At 48.0% G+C, this 22,987-nt stretch overlaps 1 protein-coding gene across 1 annotated transcript in view; it reads right to left on the bottom strand.

Moving 5' to 3' along the window:
* Positions 1 to 9,994: 9,994 nt before the first annotated feature.
* Positions 9,995 to 22,987, bottom strand: part of psmb1 (proteasome 20S subunit beta 1) — a 40,856-nt gene continuing 27,863 nt past the window's right edge. Inside the window, exons 4-6 of the mRNA XM_073051609.1 lie at positions 14,502 to 14,631; positions 10,822 to 10,928; positions 9,995 to 10,558 (exon numbers count right to left, since the gene is read on the bottom strand). Coding sequence (XP_072907710.1) covers positions 10,373 to 10,558; positions 10,822 to 10,928; positions 14,502 to 14,631 — 423 coding nt within the window. The 3' untranslated portion in view covers positions 9,995 to 10,372. The remainder of the gene's footprint in view (positions 10,559 to 10,821; positions 10,929 to 14,501; positions 14,632 to 22,987) is intronic.

The following is a 22,987-nucleotide window of genomic DNA, read 5'->3' as shown; positions in this document are numbered from 1 at the left end:
CCGGCCTTCACCCCATCACCCCACGCTGACCCGGCCTTCAACCCACCCCACGCTAACCCGGCCTTCACCCCATCAACCCACACTGACCTGGCCTTCACCCCACCCCCACGCTGACCCGGCCTTCACCACATCACCCACGCTGACCCGGCCTTCACCCCATCACCCCACTCTGACCCGGCCTTCACCCCACCACACGCTGACCCGGCCTTCACCCCATCACCCCACGCTAACCCGGCCTTCACCCCATCACCCCACGCTGACCCGGCCTTCACCGCATCACCCCACGCTGACCCGGCCTTCACCCCATCACCCCACGCTGACCCGGCCTTCACCGCATCACCCCACGCTGACCCGGCCTTCACCCCATCACCCCACGCTGACCCGGCCTTCACCCCACCCCACGCTGACCCGGCCTTCACCGCATCACCCCACGCTGACCCGGCCTTCACCCCATCACCCCAAGCTGACCCGGCATTCACCGCATCACCCCACGCTGACCCGGCCTTCAACCCATCACCCCACGCTGACACGGCCTTCACCCCATCACCCCACGCTAACCCGGCCTTCACCGCACCCCACGTTAACCCAGCCTACACCCCATCAACCCACACTGACCCGGCCTTCACCCCACCCCACTCTGACCCGGCCTTCACCCCACCCCACGCTGACCCGGCCTTCACCGCATCACCCCACGCTGACCCGGCCTTCACCCCATCACCCCAAGCTGACCCGGCATTCACCGCATCACCCCACGCTGACCCGGCCTTCACCGCATCATCCCACGCTGACCCGGCCTTCACCGCATCACCCCACGCTGACCCGGCCTTCACCCCACCCCACGCTGACCCGGCCTTCATCGCATCACCCCACGCTGACCAGGCCTTCACCCCACCCCACGCTGACCCGGCCTTCACCCCATCACCCCACGCTGACCTGGCCTTCACCCCATCACCCCACGCTGACCCGGCCTTCAACCCATCACCCCACGCTGACACGGCCTTCACCCCATCACCCCACGCTAACCCGGCCTTCACCCCACCCCACGCTGACCTGGCCTTCACCCCATCAACCCACACTGACCCGGCCTTCACCCCACCCCACGCTGACCCGGCCTTCACCCATCACCCCACTCTGACCCGGCCTTCACCCCATCACCCCACACTGACCCGGCCTTCACCCACCCCACGCTAACCCGGCCTTCACCCCATCACCCCACGCTGACCCGGCCTTCACCCCACCCCACGCTAACCCAGCCTACACCCCATCAACCCACACTGACCCGGCCTTCACCCCACCCCACGCTGACCCGGCCTTCACCCATCACCCCTCTCTGACCCGGCCTTCACCCCATCACCCCACGCTGACCCGGCCTTCACCCCACCCCACGCTAACCCGGCCTTCACCCCATCACCCCACGCTGACCCGGCCTTCACCCCACCCCACGCTAACCCGGCCTTCATCCCATCATCCCACACTGACCCGGCCTTCACCGCATCACCCCACGCTGACCCGGCCTTCACAGCATCACCCCACGCTGACCTGGCCTTCACCCCATCACCCCACGCTGACCCAGCCTTCACCCCACCCCACGCTGACCTGGCCTTCACCCCATCACCCCACGCTGACCCGGCCTTCACCCCATCACCCCACGCTGATCCGGCCTTCACCCCATCACCCCATGCTGATCCGGCCTTCACCCCACCCCACGCTGACCCGGCCTTCACCCCGTCACCCCACGCTGACCCGGCCTTCACCCCATCACCCCACGCTGACCCGGCCTTCACCCCATCACCCCACGCTGACCCGGCCTTCACCCCACCCCACGCTGACACGGCCTTCACCCCATCACCCCACGCTGACCCGGGCTTCACCCCATCAGCCCACGCTGACCCGGCCTTCACACCACCCCACGCTGATCCGGCCTTCACCCCACCCCACGCTGACCTGGCCTTCACCCCATCACCCCACGCTGACCCGGCCTTCACCCCACCCCACGCTGACCTGGCCTTCACTCCATCACCCCATGCTGACCCGGCCTTCACCCATCACCCCACTCTGACCCGGCCTTCACCCCATCACCCCACGCTGACCCGGCCTTCAACCCACCCCACGCTAACCCGGCCTTCACCCCATCAACCCACACTGACCTGGCCTTCACCCCACCCCCACGCTGACCCGGCCTTCACCCCATCACCCACGCTGACCTGGCCTTCACCCATCACCTCACTCTGACCCGGCCTTCACCCCACCACACGCTGACCCGGCCTTCACCCCATCACCCCACGCTAACCCGGCCTTCACCCCATCACCCCACGCTGACCCGGCCTTCACCCCATCACCCCACGCTGACCCGGCCTTCACCGCATCACCCCACGCTGACCCGGCCTTCACCCCATCACCCCACGCTGACCCGGCCTTCACCCCACCCCACGCTGACCCGGCCTTCACCGCATCACCCCACGCTGACCCGGCCTTCACCCCATCACCCCAAGCTGACCCGGCATTCACCGCATCACCCCACGCTGACCCGGCCTTCAACCCATCACCCAACGCTGACACGGCCTTCACCCCATCACCCCACGCTAACCCGGCCTTCACCCCACCCCACGCTAACCCAGCCTACACCCCATCAACCCACACTGACCCGGCCTTCACCCCACCCCACTCTGACCCGGCCTTCACCCCATCACCCCACTCTGACCCGGCCTTCACAGCATCACCCCACGCTGACCCGGCCTTCACCCCACCCCACGCTGACCCGGCCTTCACCGCATCACCCCACGCTGACCCGGCCTTCACCCCATCACCCCAAGCTGACCCGGCATTCACCGCATCACCCCACGCTGACCCGGCCTTCAACCCATCACCCCACGCTGACACGGCCTTCACCCCATCACCCCACGCTAACCCGGCCTTCACCCCACCCCACGCTAACCCAGCCTACACCCCATCAACCCACACTGACCCGGCCTTCACCCCACCCCACGCTGACCCGGCCTTCACCCATCACCCCACTCTGACCCGGCCTTCACCCCATCACCCCACGCTGACCCGGCCTTCACCCCACCCCACGCTAACCCGGCCTTCACCCCATCACCCCACGCTGACCCGGCCTTCACCCCACCCCACGCTAACCCAGCCTACACCCCATCAACCCACACTGACCCGGCCTTCACCCCACCCCACGCTGACCCGGCCTTCACCCATCACCCCACTCTGACCCGGCCTTCACCCCATCACCCCACGCTGACCCGGCCTTCACCCCACCCCACGCTAACCCGGCCTTCACCCCATCACCCCACGCTGACCCGGCCTTCACCCCACCCCACGCTAACCCGGCCTTCATCCCATCAACCCACACTGACCCGGCCTTCACCCCATCACCCCACGCTGACCTGGCCTTCACCACATGCTGACCCGGCCTTCACAGCATCACCCCACGCTGACCTGGCCTTCACCCCACCCCCACGCTGACCCGGCCTTCACCCCATCACCCCACGCTGACCCGGCCTTCACCCCATCACCCCACGCTGACCCGGCCTTCACCCCACCCCACGCTGACCCGGCCTTCACCCCGTCACCCCACGCTGACCCGGCCTTCACCCCAACCCACGCTGACCCGGCCTTCACCGCATCACCCCACGCTGACCCGGCCTTCACCGCATCACCCCACGCTGACCCGGCCTTCAACCCATCACCCCACGCTGACCCAGCCTTCACCGCATCACCCCACGCTGACCCGGCCTTCACCCCACCCCAGACTGACCCGGCCTTCACCCCACCCCACGCTGACCCGGCCTTCATCGCATCACCCCACGCTGACCCGGCCTTCACCCTACCCCACGCTGACCTGGCCTTCACCCCATCACCCCACGCTGACCCGGCCTTCATCGCATCACCCCACGCTGACCAGGCCTTCACCCCACCCCACGCTGACCCGGCCTTCACCCCATCACCCCACGCTGACCCGGCCTTCACCCCATCACCCCACGCTGACCCGGCCTTCACCCCACCCCACGCTGACCTGGCCTTCACCCCATCACCCCACGCTGACCCGGCCTTCACCCCACCCCACTCTGACCCGGCCTTCACCCCATCACCCCACTCTGACCCGTCCTTCACAGCATCACCCCACGCTGACCCGGCCTTCACACCATCACCCCACGCTGACCCGGCCTTCACCCCATCACCCCACGCTGACACGGCCTTCACCCCATCAACCCACGCTGACCCGGCCTTCACCCCATCCCACTCTGACCCGGCCTTCACCCCATCACCCCACGCTGACCCGGCCTTCACCGCATCACCCCACGCTGACCCGGCCTTCACCCCACCCCACTCTGACCCGGCCTTCACCCCATCACCCCACGCTGACCCGGCCTTCACCCCATCACCCCACGCTGACCCGGCCTTCACCCCACCCCACGCTGACCCGGCCTTCACCCCACCCCACGTTGACCCGACCTTCACCCCATCACCCCACGCTGACCCGGCCTTCACCCCATCACCCCACGCTGACCAGGCCTTCACCGCACCCCACGCTGACCAGGCCTTCACCCCATCACCCCACGCTGACCTGGCCTTCACCGCATCACCCCACTCTGACCCGGCCTTCACCCCACCCCACGCTGACCCGGCCTTCACCCCATCACCCCACGCTGACCCGGCCTTCACCCCACCCCACGCTGATCCGGCCTTCACCCCACCCCACGCTGACCCGGCCTTCACCCCATCACCCCACGCTGACCCGGCCTTCATCCCACCCCACGCCTACCCGGCCTTCACCCCACCCCACGCTGACCCGGCCTTCACCCCATCACCCCACGCTGACCTGGCCTTCACCCCATCACCCCACTCTGACCCGGCCTTCACCCCACCCCACGCTGACCCGGCCTTCACCGCATCACCCCACGCTGACCCGGCCTTCACCCCACCCCACGCTGACCCGGCCTTCACCCCATCACCCCACGCTGACCCGGCCTTCACCCCACCCCACGCTGACCCCGCCTTCACCCCATCACCCCACGCTGACCCGGCCTTCACAGCATCACCCCACGCTGACCCGGCCTTCACCCTACCCCACGCTGACCCGGCCTTCACCCCACCCCACTCTGAAACGGCCTTCACCCCACCCCACGCTGACCCTACTTGGGGAGATGCGAGTAAGGCATCCAGATGATATGACCCATACAACTAGGAGTAGCTACATGACATCAAAGAGTCACCATGGTTGATATAGAACAAGGGTCCATGCAAAGTTTGTGTGGGCAAGCAGAAGGAGCCAGAGTGGGTTTTAGCAGCCAAAGTATTGGTTGAGTAAAACAGGTGTGGTAGATAAATAAGATGATGAATACAATATTCAGAATACTTGGAATCAAGTAAGCATGAATACGAGAGTTTATCATTGTACAACTTCATAGGAGCATGACTACAGGAGTAGAATTTAAGCCATTTGTCTCTTTGAATCTGCTCTGTCATTCCATCATGGCTGATCCAATTTTCCTCCCAGTCCCAATCTCTTGCCTTCTTCCTGTATCCCTTCATGCCCTGACCAATCAAGAATCTATCAACATCTGCCTTAAATATAGTTAAGGACTTCGTGGCATCCAGCTGCCTATGGCAGAATTTTAGATTCACCACTCTGTTGAAGAAATTCCTCATCTCCTCTATTCTGAACCCTCTCCAGTTTCAGAACATCCTTTCTAAAGGGCACAATCGACCTAATACTCCAAATGAAGCCTCACCAGTGCTTTATAAAGCCTCAGCATTATATCCTTGCTTTAATATTCTAGTCCTCTTGAAATGAATTTATTTAGTTAAATCTTACATCCATCCAACAATGTGAAGGAGTAACAATCTTTGGGTTATGATGCGTTATGGTTGGGGTGACTGGTGTCCCCGATGATCTTCCAGGCCTTCTTTGTGCACCTGCTGCTATAAATGTCCTCAGTGGAGAAAAGTTCACATTGACAGATGTGCTAGACTGTCCTTACCATTCTGCAGTACCCAGCGATTGTGGTTGGTGCATTTCCCCCAGGCGGTGATACAGCCTGCCAGGATGCTCTCAGTGATGCCCCTGTAGAAGGTCTTGAGGATTTGGACATGTCAAACTTCTTCAGCCACCTGAGGTTAAAGAGGCGCTGTTTTTTTTTGCCACAGAACTGGTGACTACAATCCAGGTGAGATCAGCAGTGAAGTGTATACCAAGGAACTTGAAACTACTCACCCTCATTGCAGACCCATTGATGTTAATCGGCCAAGCCTGTCTCCGTTCCTCCCATAATTCACAATGAGCTCTTTTGTTTTTTTGGACATTGAGGGAGAGGTTGTTATCTTGGCACCACTGAGTCAGGGTGTCAACCTCTCCTCTGTGGACTGTCTCATTACTGTTAGAAATAAGGCCAATCAAAGTAATTTCATATGCAAATTTGATCAGATTGGAGCTGTGTGTGGCAGTACAGTCATGGGTGTAAAGGGAGTAGAGAAGGGGACTCAGGACACAACCCTGAGGGGCACCTGTGTTGAAGGTCAGAGGTGAGGGAGCCCATCCTTACCACCTGTTGACAATCCAAAAAGAAGTCTAGGATTCAGCTGCACAAGGTGGGGTCCAGGCCAAGGTCTCTGAGCTTCCTGTCAGGTTTGGAGGGAATTATGGTGTTAAATGCTGAACTATGGTCCAGGATCAGCATTCTAACGTACGCATCCTTTTTCTCCAGGTGAGGATGGTGTGTGGTGCTATGGCTATGGTGTCATTGGTAGACTGGTTCTGTCGGTAGGCAAATTGTAGGGGGTCCAGTGTGGGTGGTAGCATGCTGCAAACTTTACATTTGCCTTCCTCACAAGACTCAACCTGCAAATTAGCCTTTAGGGAATCCTGCACAAGGACTCCCAACTCCCTTTACACGTCAGTTTTTAGTACTTTCTCTGCATTTAAAAAATAGTAATTTTTTCCAACCAAAGTGCATGACCATACACTTCCTGACACTAATCCGTCTGCCCTTTCTTTGCCCATTCTCCTCATCTGTCGAAGACTTTCTGTAGTGCCTCTACTTCCTCAAAACTACACGCCCCTCCACTTATCTTCATATTGTCTGCAAACTTTGCAACAAAGCCATCAATTCCATCATCCAAGTCATTGACTTACAATGTAAAAAGAATTGGTTCTAACACAGACCTCTGTGGAACGTCACCAGTCACTGGAAGCCAGCTAAAAAAAGGATCCCTTTATTTCCATTCTTTGCCTCCTGCCAAACAGCCACCATTTTATCCATGCTAAAATATTTCCTCTAATACCATGGGTTTGTAGCTTATTCAGCAGCCTCATGTGCACCTTCTCAAAGGCCTTCTGAAAATCCAAGTACACAACATCAACCAATTCTGCTTTGACTATCCTGCTTGTTGTATCTTCAAAGAATTCCAACAGAGTTGTCATGCAAGATTTTCCCTTGAGGAAACCATGCTATGGCCTACTTTATAATGTGCCTCCACGTATCCCGAGACCTCATCCCAACCAATGAGGCCTATAGTTTCTTTTCTTCTGCCTCTCCCCCTTTTGAAGAGCGGAGTGACATTTGCAATTTTCCTGTCTTCCAGAATCTAGTGATTCTTGAAAGATCATTACTAATGCCTCCACAATCTCTTAAGAATCCTGGGTTGTACACCATCTGATCCAGGTGACTCATCTGCCTTCAGATCTTTCAGCTTCCCAAGAACCTTCTCTCTAGTTATGGTGACACCTGGAATACCCACCACACGGCTAGATTCTTCCACTGTGAAGACTGGTGCAAAATACTTAGTCAGTTTTTCCGCCATTTCATTGTCCCCCATTACTACCTCTCCAGCATTGTTTTCCAGCAATCTGATATCCCCTATCACCTCTCTTTCACATTTTATGTATCCTAGAAAATTTTGGTATCCTAAATCCTTGTTTAAGCACAGCCTTTCGCAAGAAAATGTTTGTGAACCCTTAGCAATTACTTAGTTTTCTGCATTAATTACTCCTAACATATGCTCTGATCTTCATCCAAGTCAAAATAATCTACATACAAATTCTGATTGCAGGTGTGGGTTGTTGAGGTGCTCTCCCCTATAAAAAAGACAAAGTCAGGTTACTGAGAGCCTGTTCTTCTCAAGAAAGATCTGTTTATGTGTACCATGCATCAATCAAAACAACTTCAGAGGTCCATAGAAGTACTGTAGATGTATGAAGCTGGAAAAGGCTGCAAAATCATTTCTAAAGACCTGTGTGTTCATCAGTCCACAGTAAGAGAAATTGTCTATAAATGGAGGGAACTCGGTACTGTTGCTACTCTCCCTAGGAGTGGGCATCCTGCAAAGATCACACCAAGAGCAGAACGTGCAATGCTGAAGGTGAAAAAGAACGCAAGGGTAACAGCAAAAGACCTGCAGAAATCTCTAGGACTTGCTAAAGTCTCTGTTCATGTGTCCACTATAAGAAAAACACTAAACAAATTTGCAGAAGACCAACTTGATGTTCCACAACACTTCTGGGACAATGTTCTGTGGACAGGCGAGACAGAAGTTGAACTCTATGACAGAAATGCTTGGAGGAAAAAAGGGCACCCCACTCCAACACCTCATCCCAACTGTGAAGCATGGTGGAAGCAGCCTCATGGTTTGGGACTGCTTTGCTGCCTCAGAGCCTGGGCAGCTGGCAATGAAGGAACAATGAATTCAAAATTGTATCGAGACATTTTGCATGAAAATGTCAGGGTAGTGGTCTGTCACCTGAAGTATAATAGCATTTGGATGATGCAATAAGACTAAAAATCCAAAACACAAGAGCAAATCAACAACAGAATGGTTTAAAAAGAGTTCATCTTTTGGAACGACCAAGTCGGAGTCCAAACCTTAACGCAAATGAGATGTTGTGGCATGATCAGAAGAGGACTATTCATGTAAGGTATCTCACAAATATTGATGAACTGAAACAGTTTTGCATTGAGGAATGGTCTAAAAGCTCTGAACAATCAAACCCTCACCAGCAGAGTAGTTGCAATGGGCATCTTCTGCAAGTTTCTCTGGGCTACTCTGAAAGCACCACCAAAACTTGTTTGTAGCAAGATATAGAAGCATAAGGACATGAAAACACAAGGGGACCCAAGAACTTCCATCCAGAGGATGGTTCCAATCTGTAATTCAGTGTCTAAGTGGGTGGAGGGTTCAAGCCCTCATACTTTTAATGATGGGGGTGAGCACTTGACTGAAGTCTGCAGACCAAGTGTTGATAAATGACACATATTCAATGGTTGGCATAGACAAGGTCTCCCAACGAGCCTGTATGAATTTGACTTGCTTAGCAACTATGGTGACACATTACAATGTGTCACCACAGCAAACTCTACCCACAGTACCTTGGGAACACCCTCAACCAGGTGGTCTGTAATGGATGGCTCACTGCCCACAAAAGCTTTACTTTGAGATTGATGCACAGATCTTAAAACAATGAAAACAGGACAAATTTATAGAAATTGTTCACAAATCATCATGACAGTTTTCACCCACCTAAACCACGATTCTCCAAAGAGTGCAACCTTTTCTTCAAAGTATAATAATTCCATGTCCGAGTTTGACATTAATACAAAAAATCATTTGAGATCCAAGAAACTTCATATGATTTTTATGCTATGCAGTTTTTAGACAGGACCCCAAATCTTGCAAAAGAAAACACAAGGGTATTGTCCCTTGAAAGGAAATGGGAAAAGGAAACTAGCAGGTGCAGATATCACCATCAGCACTCTTTTAGTAGGCAATACCCACATAACTGCTGTATTTTGTTAAGATAACCTAACATCATGGACAATATCGGACTCAATCATCAATCATAGTGAGACACAGGCAGTTTGACTCGCCACCAGCAGTATCTTAAATAGAACTAGTTTAGGAAGGGATCAATGCTCTTAATTAAGTAACTTACCAGAAACCAGATTATTTGCCCCAACCATTCCGTGGCAATGAATTTCCCACCAGTCAGTTTCTGTACACCCCATTTAATTCTTTTGAGTCCAACAATGATCTCACAAGGACGATTTCATAATTTCTTCAATAACAGAGATCAGGAACTTGGAAAAATACAGGCAAAAAAAAAGGTAAATTTCTGCAGGAAAATTCAAACCCATCTGTGGCTTAAATGTTTTCATAATTACCAGCCTTTGAGATTTGTTTCTGAGAAAGATCAGAAAACTTGCATTAAAAATTTACAGGGTTACATTTTATGTAATACATATCCTATCATCGTAATCAATACATACAAAAGGAAAGCTGGTGCCAGTTTACTCAAGCATTAATGGCATGGAACAAAATTGACTAAAACCAGCAGTAATAGCATTCTGAACAGCAAGGGCTTTTGGTGTTAATCTTTCCGAAGAGGTAGCGACTCTTCTCTGATTCCATCTTTTGTAATAAAACAAATCTTTAGACAGTCACCAGTATAAACATCTCTCTCAGCTGCAGAGATGAAAACATCTTTAACAAGCTGTGTTGCTTTTTCCAATGTGAGGGGGAGATGTTCTACACCTTCCATATTCTTAAACCCAATCTGGAAAAGAAAATGAAGGAAGTTAGTTAGTGCCTACCTCATCAGGTTTCACCATTAATATTAAATTCACCAGTCGCTACAATTCAAAAGAAAAAAAAACTTATTTGGGAAAGTCCTTTCAGTACAGATTGCTAAATTACAATTCTGATAACCATGACTTCACACCCGATAGCAGGACCTGGCTCAAACACCCCAGATATACTCTCATTCTATTCTTGGTGAAAGTTGTTGGTGACAGCTAATTGGGGTTAAAAAGGTATTACCTGGTTATCCAGAAGCGGTTGCAGCATGGCACTGGCTGAGCCTCCAGCTTTGTAAGCATCTCGCTGATAGGATCCCACAGGATCAAAGCTGTACACTGCACCTTTCCCTACATTTAAATAATGCAAAATATGATAAACATCTACATAAATCAATTCCTTTATTTGCTTTCCTACAGCGCTGACAAATCATTTTATATTTGGTCAAATTGTTATGTAACACCAGGCTTCCTAACACATTCTGATGCAATCATGGGATCAACAGGGCCCTCAAAGTATTCCAAAACACTCAAAAGATGTACTCACTACTGCAGTGCACACCAAATTTTCCAATCCCGCCAATGAAATGTTTATCCAATTAATCTTATACAGGTTGAGTGCTTGAGGGGACAAACAAGTCCTCAGCTTAATGCACACAAATAAAACCAACAGTACAATATTATCTGAATCTGAGGACATTTAGACAGTTACATGGATAGGATATTCAAAGACTCAATACCGTCTGTGAACCATATTCAATTACCTGATTTTCTTCATTACTCATAAAATGTGACTGAGATTAAAATCAAACCACAATAATAGATAAACACAATCTGCCTAAACTAATAACACACAAACCATTGCACTCTTCATGTCTTTATTGAACACACTGTTTAATCATTCACAGTCCAGGCTGGAAAAAGTATGTGAGCCCTTGCAATTAATAACTGGTAGAATGTCCTTTAGCCAGCCAGTGAAGTAGTGGCATCAGCACCAGACTTCGGGGTAAACGGTCCTGGGTTCGCATCCAGCCACCTCCTTGTATGCTTTCCACCTATGCTGGGTTGAGCATCGAGCTAATAACTCAAGCCTTGTAAAAAAAGAGACAAATGCTAAGGATACGGCAAAGAGTGCAGCCTGATGCGCCATAAGGCACAAGGAACAACAGAACCTCCTTTAGCAGCAATAACCTCCACCAAGAACTTCCTGAAGCTGCGGATCAGATTTGTACAACAAATTTTACACTGTTCCTCCATACACAATTGCTTCAGTCCATCAATATTTCTGGGATACCTTGCGTGAATGGCCCTCTTCAGGTCACACCACAACATCTCAAATTGTAAGGTCTGGACTTTGACATGGCCATTCTAAAACAAATATTCTTCTTTTTAAACCATTCTATTGTTGACTTACTCTCGTTTCGGATCATTGTCTTGTTGCATCATCCAACTTCTATTAAGCTTCAGGTGATGGACCACTACCCTGACATTCTCTGGTAAAATCTCTCGACATAATTTTGAGTTCACTGTTCCCTCTACGGTTGCAAGCTGTCAGGGCTGTGAAGCAGCACAGCAGTCCGAAACCATGAGGCTCCTTCCACCATGCTTCACAGTTGGGATGAGGTTTTAGACAGCAGTATGCATTTCTGCTAAAAAATTCAACTTTTGTCTCACTCGTCCACAGAACATTGTCCCAGAAGTGTTGTGCGGTTTCCCCCGTGGTGTCCCGCCATGAACACCACTCTCGTTCAGTGTTTTTCATTTGTGGACACATGAACAGAGACTTCAGCAAGTTGTAGAGATTTCTCCAGGTCTTTTTCACCTCCTTCAGCATTGCACATTGTGTTCTTGGTGCAGGATGCCCACTCCTAGGGAGAGTAGCAACAGTACTGAGTTTCCTCCATTTGTAGACAATTTCTCTTTACTGTGGACTGATGAACACAGAGGTCTTTACAAATGCTTTTGCAGCCTGTTCCAGCTTCATACATCTCTACAATACTTCTTCTATGGTTCTCTGAAAGTTGTTTTGATCTAGGAATGGCACACATAAACAGATCTTTCTTGAGAAGAGCAGGCTCTGTCAGTAACTTGACTTTGTGTGTCTTTTCTTTTAAATATATAGGGCAGGACACCTCTACAACCCATAACTCCAATCTCATTGATTAGATCATCTGACTCCAAATAGCTTTTGTACACGGCATTACCCCAGAGGTTCATATGCTTTTTTGGATCTAGACTGTTTGTGTAAATGGTATACTCAGTATTGATGAGAAGTAGTACAATTGTTTGTGTGTAGGCACATTGTGTTTGTCTATTATTGTGGCACAGATGAAGCTCAGACCTTATTTTAGGAGTAATTAATGCAGAAAACCAGGTAACTGTAAAGGGTTCAAACTTTCTTGCATCTGTACATTATTCAAATACTAAGGGCAAATGGGACTGGCTCAGATGGGCATTTTGGCAAGCACGGACCAGTTGGGCCAAAGGGCCTGTCTCCATGACTCAGTCCATGAAGGAACAGTCCACCATCTTTTCACATTTCAGACACTGCAATTCCAGCACTTTGTGGCTTGTTCTCCTACTTCCAATCTTGTCCTTAGACCTTCAATGTTGCCAAAATGCCAGCAATTTCAGTAAATAGTTTTATCCTACGGTACATAAACTAAAACCAAGTGTTCCAGGATTTAACACAAACAGATACATCATCTGCAGTCATATTCACTTAAGAAATCTGGACTTTGGTGGGAAAGTCAACATTTAATGTCAAACACTGGTTTCCCTTGAAAAGGTAATGGTAGGACACTGACCCACTCTCATCTCTGCCTGTAGCCTCCTGTACCATTACAATGAGACCCAATGCAAGCCTGAGGAATCCTCTATCCCAGCTTGGATATCCATGGGAGCCCATTGGACTCAACACTAAATTCTCCACCTTTAGATCACTTTATCTTTCTGTCTATATCAGAACAGGCCATTTCTGCAAGTGTCCATCTTATTGTTTTTCCTCTCTGTCCTTTACTCTTGCAGTAATCTAACCTACTCAGAATGTCCCACAGCCTCACCATTAGACATTCATGACAGATAACAGGTTAAACTGAGCTTAACCACTCCTTAACTGCCACATTATGTCATCTAGTCTCACCTTATCAGACACATTCCATTTGTTCAAGTTTATTGTCACCTGACTCTATATATAATGGTGCAACCAAACAGGACGCTCTCGATGGTGCCCCCGTAGGAATGGGAATGGGGAGCCTTAGAACTCCTCAAAGTGTAGAAACTGCTGGATTTCCTGACCAGTGTGTTGGTGTTGTGGGTCCAGGTTAGATTGTCTATTGTGTGCACATCAAAGACCTTCCTGAAGTGCAGGAACATTCCTTTTGTCTTGACCACATTAAGTCTCTCACCATTTGACAAACCTCTACCTCCTCTGTCTGTTGAATGACCATTGTTGCAATGGAGAGCAACCACTGTTATATCAAAGCCAATGATATAGATTGAGCTGTACTTGGCAGCTTTACCCTTTCCTCCTCCATATTCTCTGCTACCAAAAACTAACTTGTATTCTCTCCTCCCTAGTTCACATGAAAAGCAAAGCTGAAATATTAAGTTTCTCTTTCCACTGATGCTGACTGACCTGTTGAGTGCTTCTACCAGTTGCTCATTTTACTTTTAAGAGTATGCAGTTGGCTATATTTTCACTTACCAAGGAAATATTATAGTAGGTGATCAAATACTTGGTTACAAAATTTTTAGAAATGTCTTAAACAAGGAAGAGAATAAGTAGCTAGGGACTCAAGAAACTGAAGGCATAGCCAGAATACAGACTGTGTTATAGATCAGGCACCATGGTACCACGTGAAATGCATGGATGACTAGAAAGTAAATAGAGGGTATATAATACAATCACTGTTAGAAGATTACCTTCTTCATCAAGGCCTCCAATGATATTGTAAACATAGTAGGGGAAAAACCGTCGAGAGTACAGAATGGTGGAAAGCATTGCTGCTATTGCTCCACTCGTCATAGTCTTATTATTCGAATGTTTGTACATCTGGAACATCAAGAACACAGAAAACAGTAACTAAAACACAATTCTTGTTCAAGGCAGAATTTTATGGAATAAGTTTCCAATCACAACAAATAAACCAGTTTCAAAGAGCGACAATCTCACAGTACTACTAAATTGATAACCCAAGTGGCCAGTAGGACAAGGTGTTTGAAGAACTCTTCTCCATTGAGTATACATTTCAGAGACCTGGACTAAAATATAGTAAATTAACAGAATAAAGCAGATTTACTGTGCAAATGAATATGCTATACCCAATAAAAGAACATTTGACACTATAAATGAGTGGCTAAAATAAGATCTCAAGACAAAGGAGCAGAATTAGGTCATTCAAGCCATTGAGACCGCTCCACTATTCCATCATGGTTGATTTATCATCCCTGTTAGCCCCTTTGTTTGGCATGGAAGTTTGGCATGAGTCCCAAAATACTCCAGGACTTTCTGCAGGGCATCCTCACTGGCTGTGTCACCACCCGGTATGGGTACTGTACTACCCTCAATCGCAGAGTACTGTAGAGTGTGGATGTGAACTTTCCTCTATTCAGGACATTTACAGCAGCTGTGTAAGAAGGGACCGAGGATCATCAGGGACTCCAACAACCTCAACCACAAACTGTTTCAGCTGCTTCCATCTTGCAAATTGTTCTGCAGCATTAAGGCCAGGACTAACAGGCTCTGGGACAGCTTCTTTCACCAGGCCATCAGATTTATCAATACACATTCATCTGATTGTGTATCTGACTGTACATACATGCACGCAAAATAATTCTGTATACAATCTTAGTGATTGGGCAATATCCTCCCACAGTTCCCTTCCTTATGCTTGTACATAGCAACAGCCACGCAACACAAAGATTTTTACTCCCATGTGTTGTGAGATGGATGTAAGAAATAAAAAAATTCTAATTCAATAGGTTACTATGAGACTCCCACACTATTTCTAAACTCCAATGAATACAGGCCCAGAAGCATCAAATGCTCCTCATACATTAACACTTTTATTCTCAGAATCATTCTTGTGAACCTCTTCTGACCCTCTCCAACATCAGTACATCTTTTCTTAGATAAGGAGCCCAAAACTGCTCACAATACTCCAAGTGCAGTCTGACCAATGCCCTATAAAGCATCAACATCTGCCTTCCTTGCTACTGACTCAACATTGACTGGCTGCATCACAGCCTGGCATGTAAACTCCTACAAAAAGTAGTGGATTTGGACCAGTACATCACAGATAAAACCACCTCACCATTGAACACATCTACATGAAACATTGTCAGAGAACCAGCATCCATCGTCAGAGCCCCCTACCACCCAAGACATGTTCACTTCTCACTGCTGCCATCAGGAAGGTGGTACGGGAGCCTCAGGACTCCCACCACCAGGTCCAGGAACAGTTATGACCCCCTCAACCATTAAGGCTATTAAACCAAAGGGAATAACCACTTAATTTCAATTGTCCCATCATTGAAATGTTCCCATAGACAATGGACTCACTTTCAAGGACTCTTCATTGCATGTTCTCAATATGCATTACTTATGTATTACAATTTCCTTTTTTGTATTTGCACAGTTTGTTGCCTTTTATGTATTAGTTGAATGCCCAGGTTGGTATGGTCTTTCATTGATTCTGTTATGGTTATTATTCCATTATGGATTGAGTTAGCCTGCCAGAAAATGAATCTCAGGGTTGTATATGGTGACATATGTACTGTGATACATTTGCTTTGAACTTTGGTAACCTGCAAATTAACCTTTAGGGAACCCTGCACGAGGACACTCAAGTCATTTTGCACTTCTGATTTTTGAATTTTCTCCCCGTTTAGAAAACAGTGTATGCTTTTATTTCTTCCACCAAAGTGCATGACCATATATTCCCCTACACTATATTTCTTTGCCTGTTCTCCTAATCTAAGCCCTTCTTCAGACTCCTTGCTTCCTCAACACTACTTGCCCCCCCCACCTATCTTCATATCATCTGCAAACTTAGCCACAAAGCCATTAATTCTGTCATCCAAATCTGTAACATGTGAAAAGAAGAGGTCCCAACACTAACCCTTGTGGAACACCACTGATCACTGGCAGCCAACCAGAAAAGGCATCCTTTATTCCCACTCTTTGCTCCTGCCAAGTCAGCCAATCTCCCATCCAAGCATGCTATTTTCCTGTAATACCATGAGCTGTTATGCAGCCTCATGTCACCTTGTCAAAAGCCTTCTGAAAATCTAGGTGAACAACATCCACTGTCTGTCTGTCTGCCTGGTACTTCCTCAAAGAATTCCAGCAGATTTGTCAGGCAAGATTTCCCCTTATGCTGACTTTGGGCTATGCCTTCAAGTACCCAGAAGCCTCTTCCTTAATAATAGACTCTAACTAATCTCACCAACCACTGAAACCAAACTGACTTATAATTTGCTTTCTTTCCCTGCCTCCTCCTGTTATTAAACAGCAGAGTAATGCTTGCATCTTTCTAGTCCCCTGGAACCATTGCAGAACCTAGTATTCTTGAAAGATCATTACTAATGCTCCACAATCTCTTCAGCTACCCCTTTCAGAACCCTGGGGTGTAGACCATCTGGCTCAGGTGATTTATCTACCTTCAGACCTTTCAGCTTCCCAAGCACATTCTCCTTAGTAACAGAATCAGTATCGCATCATTGGCGTATTTCGGGAAATTTGTTGTTTTGCAGCAGTACATTGCTTAAGACCACAAGACACAGTTGGATATATGGTCCACTCGGCCCACTCAGTCTGCTGACTGAGTACTGTACTGTACAGAGTACATGTACAAATGATGATTTGATCATCATGCCTGATCAAATTCAATCTCAACTCCATTCACCTGACTTCTCCCCATATCCTTTCACGTTCTGACTAATCAGGAACCTATTAATTTCCACCTTAAATACACCCAATGATCTGGCCTCCGCAGCCACACGTGCTGCTGTGCCACAAACTCCACAGATTCACTACCCTCTGGCTAAAGAAATCCCTCATCTCTATTCTAAATGGATGTCGGTCCATTTTGAGGTCATGCCCTCTGGTTCTAGACTCCTCCACTAAAAGAAACATCCTCTTCACATACACCATCATGGCCTTTCAACAATCAGTATGTTCAAATGAGACTATACCTCATTTGTTTAACTTCCAGCAAGTGCCAGCCAAGAGCCTTCAATTGCTGCTCATATGATAACTTTCATTCCAGAAATTATTCTTGTGAACCTCCTCTGAACTCTCTCCCATGCCAGCACATCCCATCTTGGCCAAGGGGCCCAAAACTGCTTACAATACTCCAAGCAAGGCCTCACCAGTGCATTATACAACCTCAGCATTTCATCCTTGCTTTTATATTCTAGTCATAGAAACACACAAAACCTACAGCACAATACAGGCCCTTCAGCCCACAATGCTGTGCTGAACGTGTACTTACTTCAGAAATTACCAAGAGTTACCCATAGCCTTCTATTCTTCTAGCTCCATGTACCTACCCAGGAGTCTCTTAAAAGACCCTATTGTATCCGCCTCCACCACCATCACCAGCAGCCCATTCCACACACTCACCACCCTCTGCGTAAAAACTGCCTACCCTTGACATCTCCTCTGTACCTACTTCCAAGCACCTTAAAACTGAGCCCTCTCATGTTAGTCCTTTTGAAATGAATGCTAACATCGTATTTGCCTTCCACACCAGCAAATTAACCTTTAGCATGAGGACTCACAAATCCCTCTGCACCTCAGATATTTAAATTTTCTTAGTTTAGAAAATAGCCAATGCTTTTATTCGTTCTATAAAAGTGCATGACCATACACTTCCTGACACTATTCCACCTGCCACCTTTTTGCTCATTCTGCTAATCAGTCTAAGTCCTCTGCAGCCTCTCTACTTCCTCAACAATACCTGCCCCTCTACCTATCTTCATATTCTCCACAAACTTGGCTACAAAGCCATCAATTCCATCATCCAAGTTATTGACATACAATGTAAAAAGTGGTCCCATCACAGACCTCTGTAGAACATCACTAGTTGTTGGTAGCCAATCTAAAAAGGATCCCTTTATTCCCACTCCTTGCCTCCTGCCATTCAGCCAATGTTCTATCCATACTAGTATATTTCATGTAATACCATGAGCTTTCATCTTGTTTAACAGTCTCATGTGTAGCACTTTGTCAAAGGCCTTATGAAAATCCAAGTACACAGCATCCACCGATTCTCCTTTGTCTACAGTTCTTCAAAGAATTCCAACAGATGTATCAGGCAAGATTTTCCCTTAAGGAAACCATGCTTACTATGGCCTATTTTATCATGTGCCTCCAAGCACCCCAAAATCACATGCTTACAATCCACTCCAACATCTTCTATTCTCTGTCCATTCATAAATCTGATGGTCAAGGGAAGGAATTTGTTTCTGAAAGGATGGGGGTCCTTAATGATGGATGCTACCTTTTGAGGCATCACTCCCTGTGCCTATGATGAAGCTAAGTTTACAACATTCTGCAGCTTTTTCTGATCCTGTACAGCGGCCCCTCCATACCAGACAGTAATACAACCAGTTAGAATGCTCTCCATAGCACATCTGTATAAATTTGTGAGTGTCTTTAGTGACACACCAACTTTCCTCAAACTCCCTAATGAAATATAGTTGCTGTCTTTGTAACTGCATCAATATGATGGGCCCAGGATATATCTTCAAAAATGCTGACCGACAGGGACTTGAACCTGCTCACCCTTTCCACTGCTGATCCCTCAATGAGAATTGGTGTGTTCCTTTGACTTCAATCAATTTCTTGGTCTTAGTGATTTTGAGTGCAAGATTGATGTCGTGACACAATTCAATCAGCTGATCTATCTTGCTCCTGTACACCCCCTCATCATTATCTAAATTCTGCCAACAATATTCGTGGGATTGGCAAATTTATTGATGGTGTTTGAGCTGTGCCTAGTGCCACATTCGTGGATGCAGAGAGTAAAGCAGTTGGTTAAGCACACATCCTAGAGATGCGCCAATGTTGATCATAGTATCAGGGAGGAGATACTATCACCGATCCGCACAGATTGTGGTCTTCCAGTTAGGAAGTCCAGGATCAATTGCGGAAGGACGTACAGAGGCCCAGGTTCTGTAGCTTATCTATCAGGACTGTGAGAATGATGGTGTGGTTGAGCAGCTCATGTTGTTGTTGGGGGAAGCAACAGTGGCCATGCCTCCGGCACAGAGTCCGACCCTGTAGCTCAGAAGGGTAGGGAAAGAAAGAGGAAGGCAGTAGTAATAGGGGACTCGATAGTTAGGGGTTAGATAGGCGATTCTGTGGACGCTATCAGGAGACCCGGATGGTAGTTTGCCTCACTGGTGCCAGGGTCCGGGATGTTTCTGATCACGTCCAAGATATCCTGAAGTGGGAGGGTGAGAAGCCCGAGGTTGTGGTACATATAGGTACCAATGACACAGATAGCAAAAGGAAAGAGGTCCTGAAAGGAGAATACAAGGAGTTAGGAAGGCAGTTGAGAAGAAGGGCTGCGAAGGTAGTAATCTCGGGACAGTGAGAGTAGGAATGGAATGAGGTGGAGGATAAATGCGTGGCTGAGGGATTGGAGCAGGGGGCAGGGATTCAAGTTTCTGGATCATTGGGACCTCTTTTGGGGCAGGTGTGACCTGTACAAAAAGGATGGGTTACACTTGAATCCTAGGGGGACCAATATCCTGGCGAGAAGGTTTAATAGAGCTGTTAGGGAGGGATTAAACTAATTTGGCATGGGGATTGGAACCAGAATGATGGAGCGGAGGAGAGGGAAAACAGAAACAGATCTAAGGTAGTGAGCAGTAAGGATGTCAGGAAGGACAGGCAGGTGATGGAGCAAATTTGAAGCCATTGGGATGAGTTGAAGTGCAATAAAGTTGCAGTGCAATCAATGCAAAAAGTACCAAATACTGGACTTAGGGTGTTATACTTAAATTCACGCAGCATAAGGAATAAGGTGGATGATCTTGTTGTACAGTTACAGTTTGGCAGGTATGATATTGTGGCCATCACTGAGACGTGGCTAAAGGATGCATGTCTCTGGGAGCTGAATGTCCAAGGATACACGGTGTATCGGAAGGGTAGTCAGGTAGGTAGAGGGGGTGGCGTGGCTTTAATGGTAAGAAATGATATTAAATCATTAGAAAGAGTTGACATAGGATCGGAAGGTACAGAATCTTTATGGGTTGAGCTAAGAAATCGCAGGGGTAAAAGGACCCTGATGGCTGTTATCTACAGGCCTTCAAACAGCTGCAGTGATGTGGACTACAAATTACAATAGGAAATAGAAAAGGCTTGCCAGAAGAGCAGTGTTATGATAATTGTAGGGGATTTTAACATGCAAGTGGATTGGGAAAATCAGGTCGGCACTGGATCTCAAGAGAGAGAATTTGTAGAATGTCTACGAGATGGCTTTTTAGATCAGCTTGTTGTTGAACCCACCAGGGGATCGGCTGTACTGGATTGGGTATTGTGTAATGAACCAGAGGTGATTAGAGCGATGGAAGTGAAGGAACCCTTAGGAGGCAATGATCATAACATGATTGAGTTCACTGTGAAATTTGAGAAAGAGAAGCCAAAATCCAATGTGTCGGTATTTCAGTGGAGTAAAGGAAATTACAGTGGCATGAGAGAGGAACTGGCCAAGGTTGACTGGAAAGGGACACTAGTGGGAGGGACGGCAGAGCAGCAGTGGCTGGAGTTTATGCGAGAAGTGAGGAAGGTGCAAGACAGATATATTCCAAAGAAGAAGAAATTTTCGAATGGAAAAAAAGATGCAACTGTGACTGACAAGAGAAGTCAAAGCCAAAGTAAAAGCAAAGCAGAGGGCATACAAGGAAGCAAAATTAGTGGGAAGACAGATGGCTTTGTGGCTAAGTTTGCTGATGGTACAAAGATAGGTGGAGGGGCCGGTAGTGCTGAGGAAACAGAGTCTGCAGAGAGACTTGGATAGATTGGGGGAATGGGCAAAGAAGTGGCAAATGAATTACAATGTCAGAAAGTGTACGGTCATGCACTTTGGTAGAAGAAATAAACGGGCAGACTATTATTTAAATGGGGAGAGAATTCAAAGTTCTGAGATGCAACGGGTCTTGGGAGTCCTCATGCAGGATACCCTTAAGATTAACCTCCAGGTTGAATCGGTGGTGAAGAAGGCAAATGCAATGCTAGCATTCATTTCTAGAGGAATAGAGTATAGGAGCAGGGATGTGATGTTGAGTCTCTATAAGGCACTGGTAAGACCTCACTTGGAATACTGTGTGCAGTTTTGCGCTCCTTATTTAAGAAAGGATGTGCTGACATTGGACAGGGTTCAGAGAAGATTACTAGAATGAGAGGGTTAATGAGAGGGTTAACATAGGAGGAACATTTGACCACTCTTGGACTGTACTCCTTGGAGTACAGAAGAATGAGGGGGGACCTCATGAAAACATTTTGAATGTTGAAAGGCATGGACAGAGTGGATGTGGCAAAGTTGTTTCCCATGGTGGAGGGAGTCCAGTACGAGAGGACATGACTTGAGGATTGCAGGGCGCCCATTCAGAACAGAGATGAGAAAAAAAATTTTTAGCCAGAGGGTGATGAACCTATGGAATTTGTTGCCATGGGCGGCAGTGGAGGTCAAGTCATTGGGTGTATTTAAGGAAGAGATTGATAGGTATCTGAGTAGTCAGGGCATCAAAGGTTATGGTGAGAAGGCAGGGGAATGGGACTAAAGGGGAGATTGGATCAGCTCATGATGAAATGGCAGAGCAGATTCAATGGGCCGAATGGCCGACTTCTGCTCCTTTGTCTTATGGTCTCATCCTGCTCTTCTGGGGCACTGGTATTATTGTTGCCCTTTTATCGGTGAGATGTTTTCCTAATCCGCACAGACTGTGGACACTTAATGAGTTATTGAAGGATCCAGTTGCAGAGGGAGGTGCAGAGGCACAGTTTTGGAGCTTATGATTGGAACTGAGCATATGATTATGTTGAATGCTCAGCTGCAATCAATAAATAAGAGCCTGACATGGTATTACTATTGTCCAGGTGATCGAAGGCCAAGTGGATCCCGTGAGATTGCTTTTGTAAACCTATTGCAACTACTAATAGCAACTATGTTCACTTCTGTACCAACACTGAAATTTCTGGCAAACTGCTAGCATCTTCCACAGTGAAGATTGACGCAAAATACTTATTACATTCATCCTCCATTTCATTGTCTCCCATTACTCCAGCATCATAATGTTCACGTTTACCTCTTTATATATAAAGACTTTTATATGTTATTTTACATTATTCGCTAGCTTACTTTCATATTTCATTTTTCTCCTTGGTTGTCTTCCGT

The sequence above is a fragment of the Hemitrygon akajei genome, chromosome 7 (genome assembly GCF_048418815.1).
Source record: "Hemitrygon akajei chromosome 7, sHemAka1.3, whole genome shotgun sequence".
Lineage (NCBI taxonomy): Eukaryota > Metazoa > Chordata > Chondrichthyes > Myliobatiformes > Dasyatidae > Hemitrygon > Hemitrygon akajei.
This window is presented reverse-complemented; position numbering and strand designations above follow the sequence as displayed.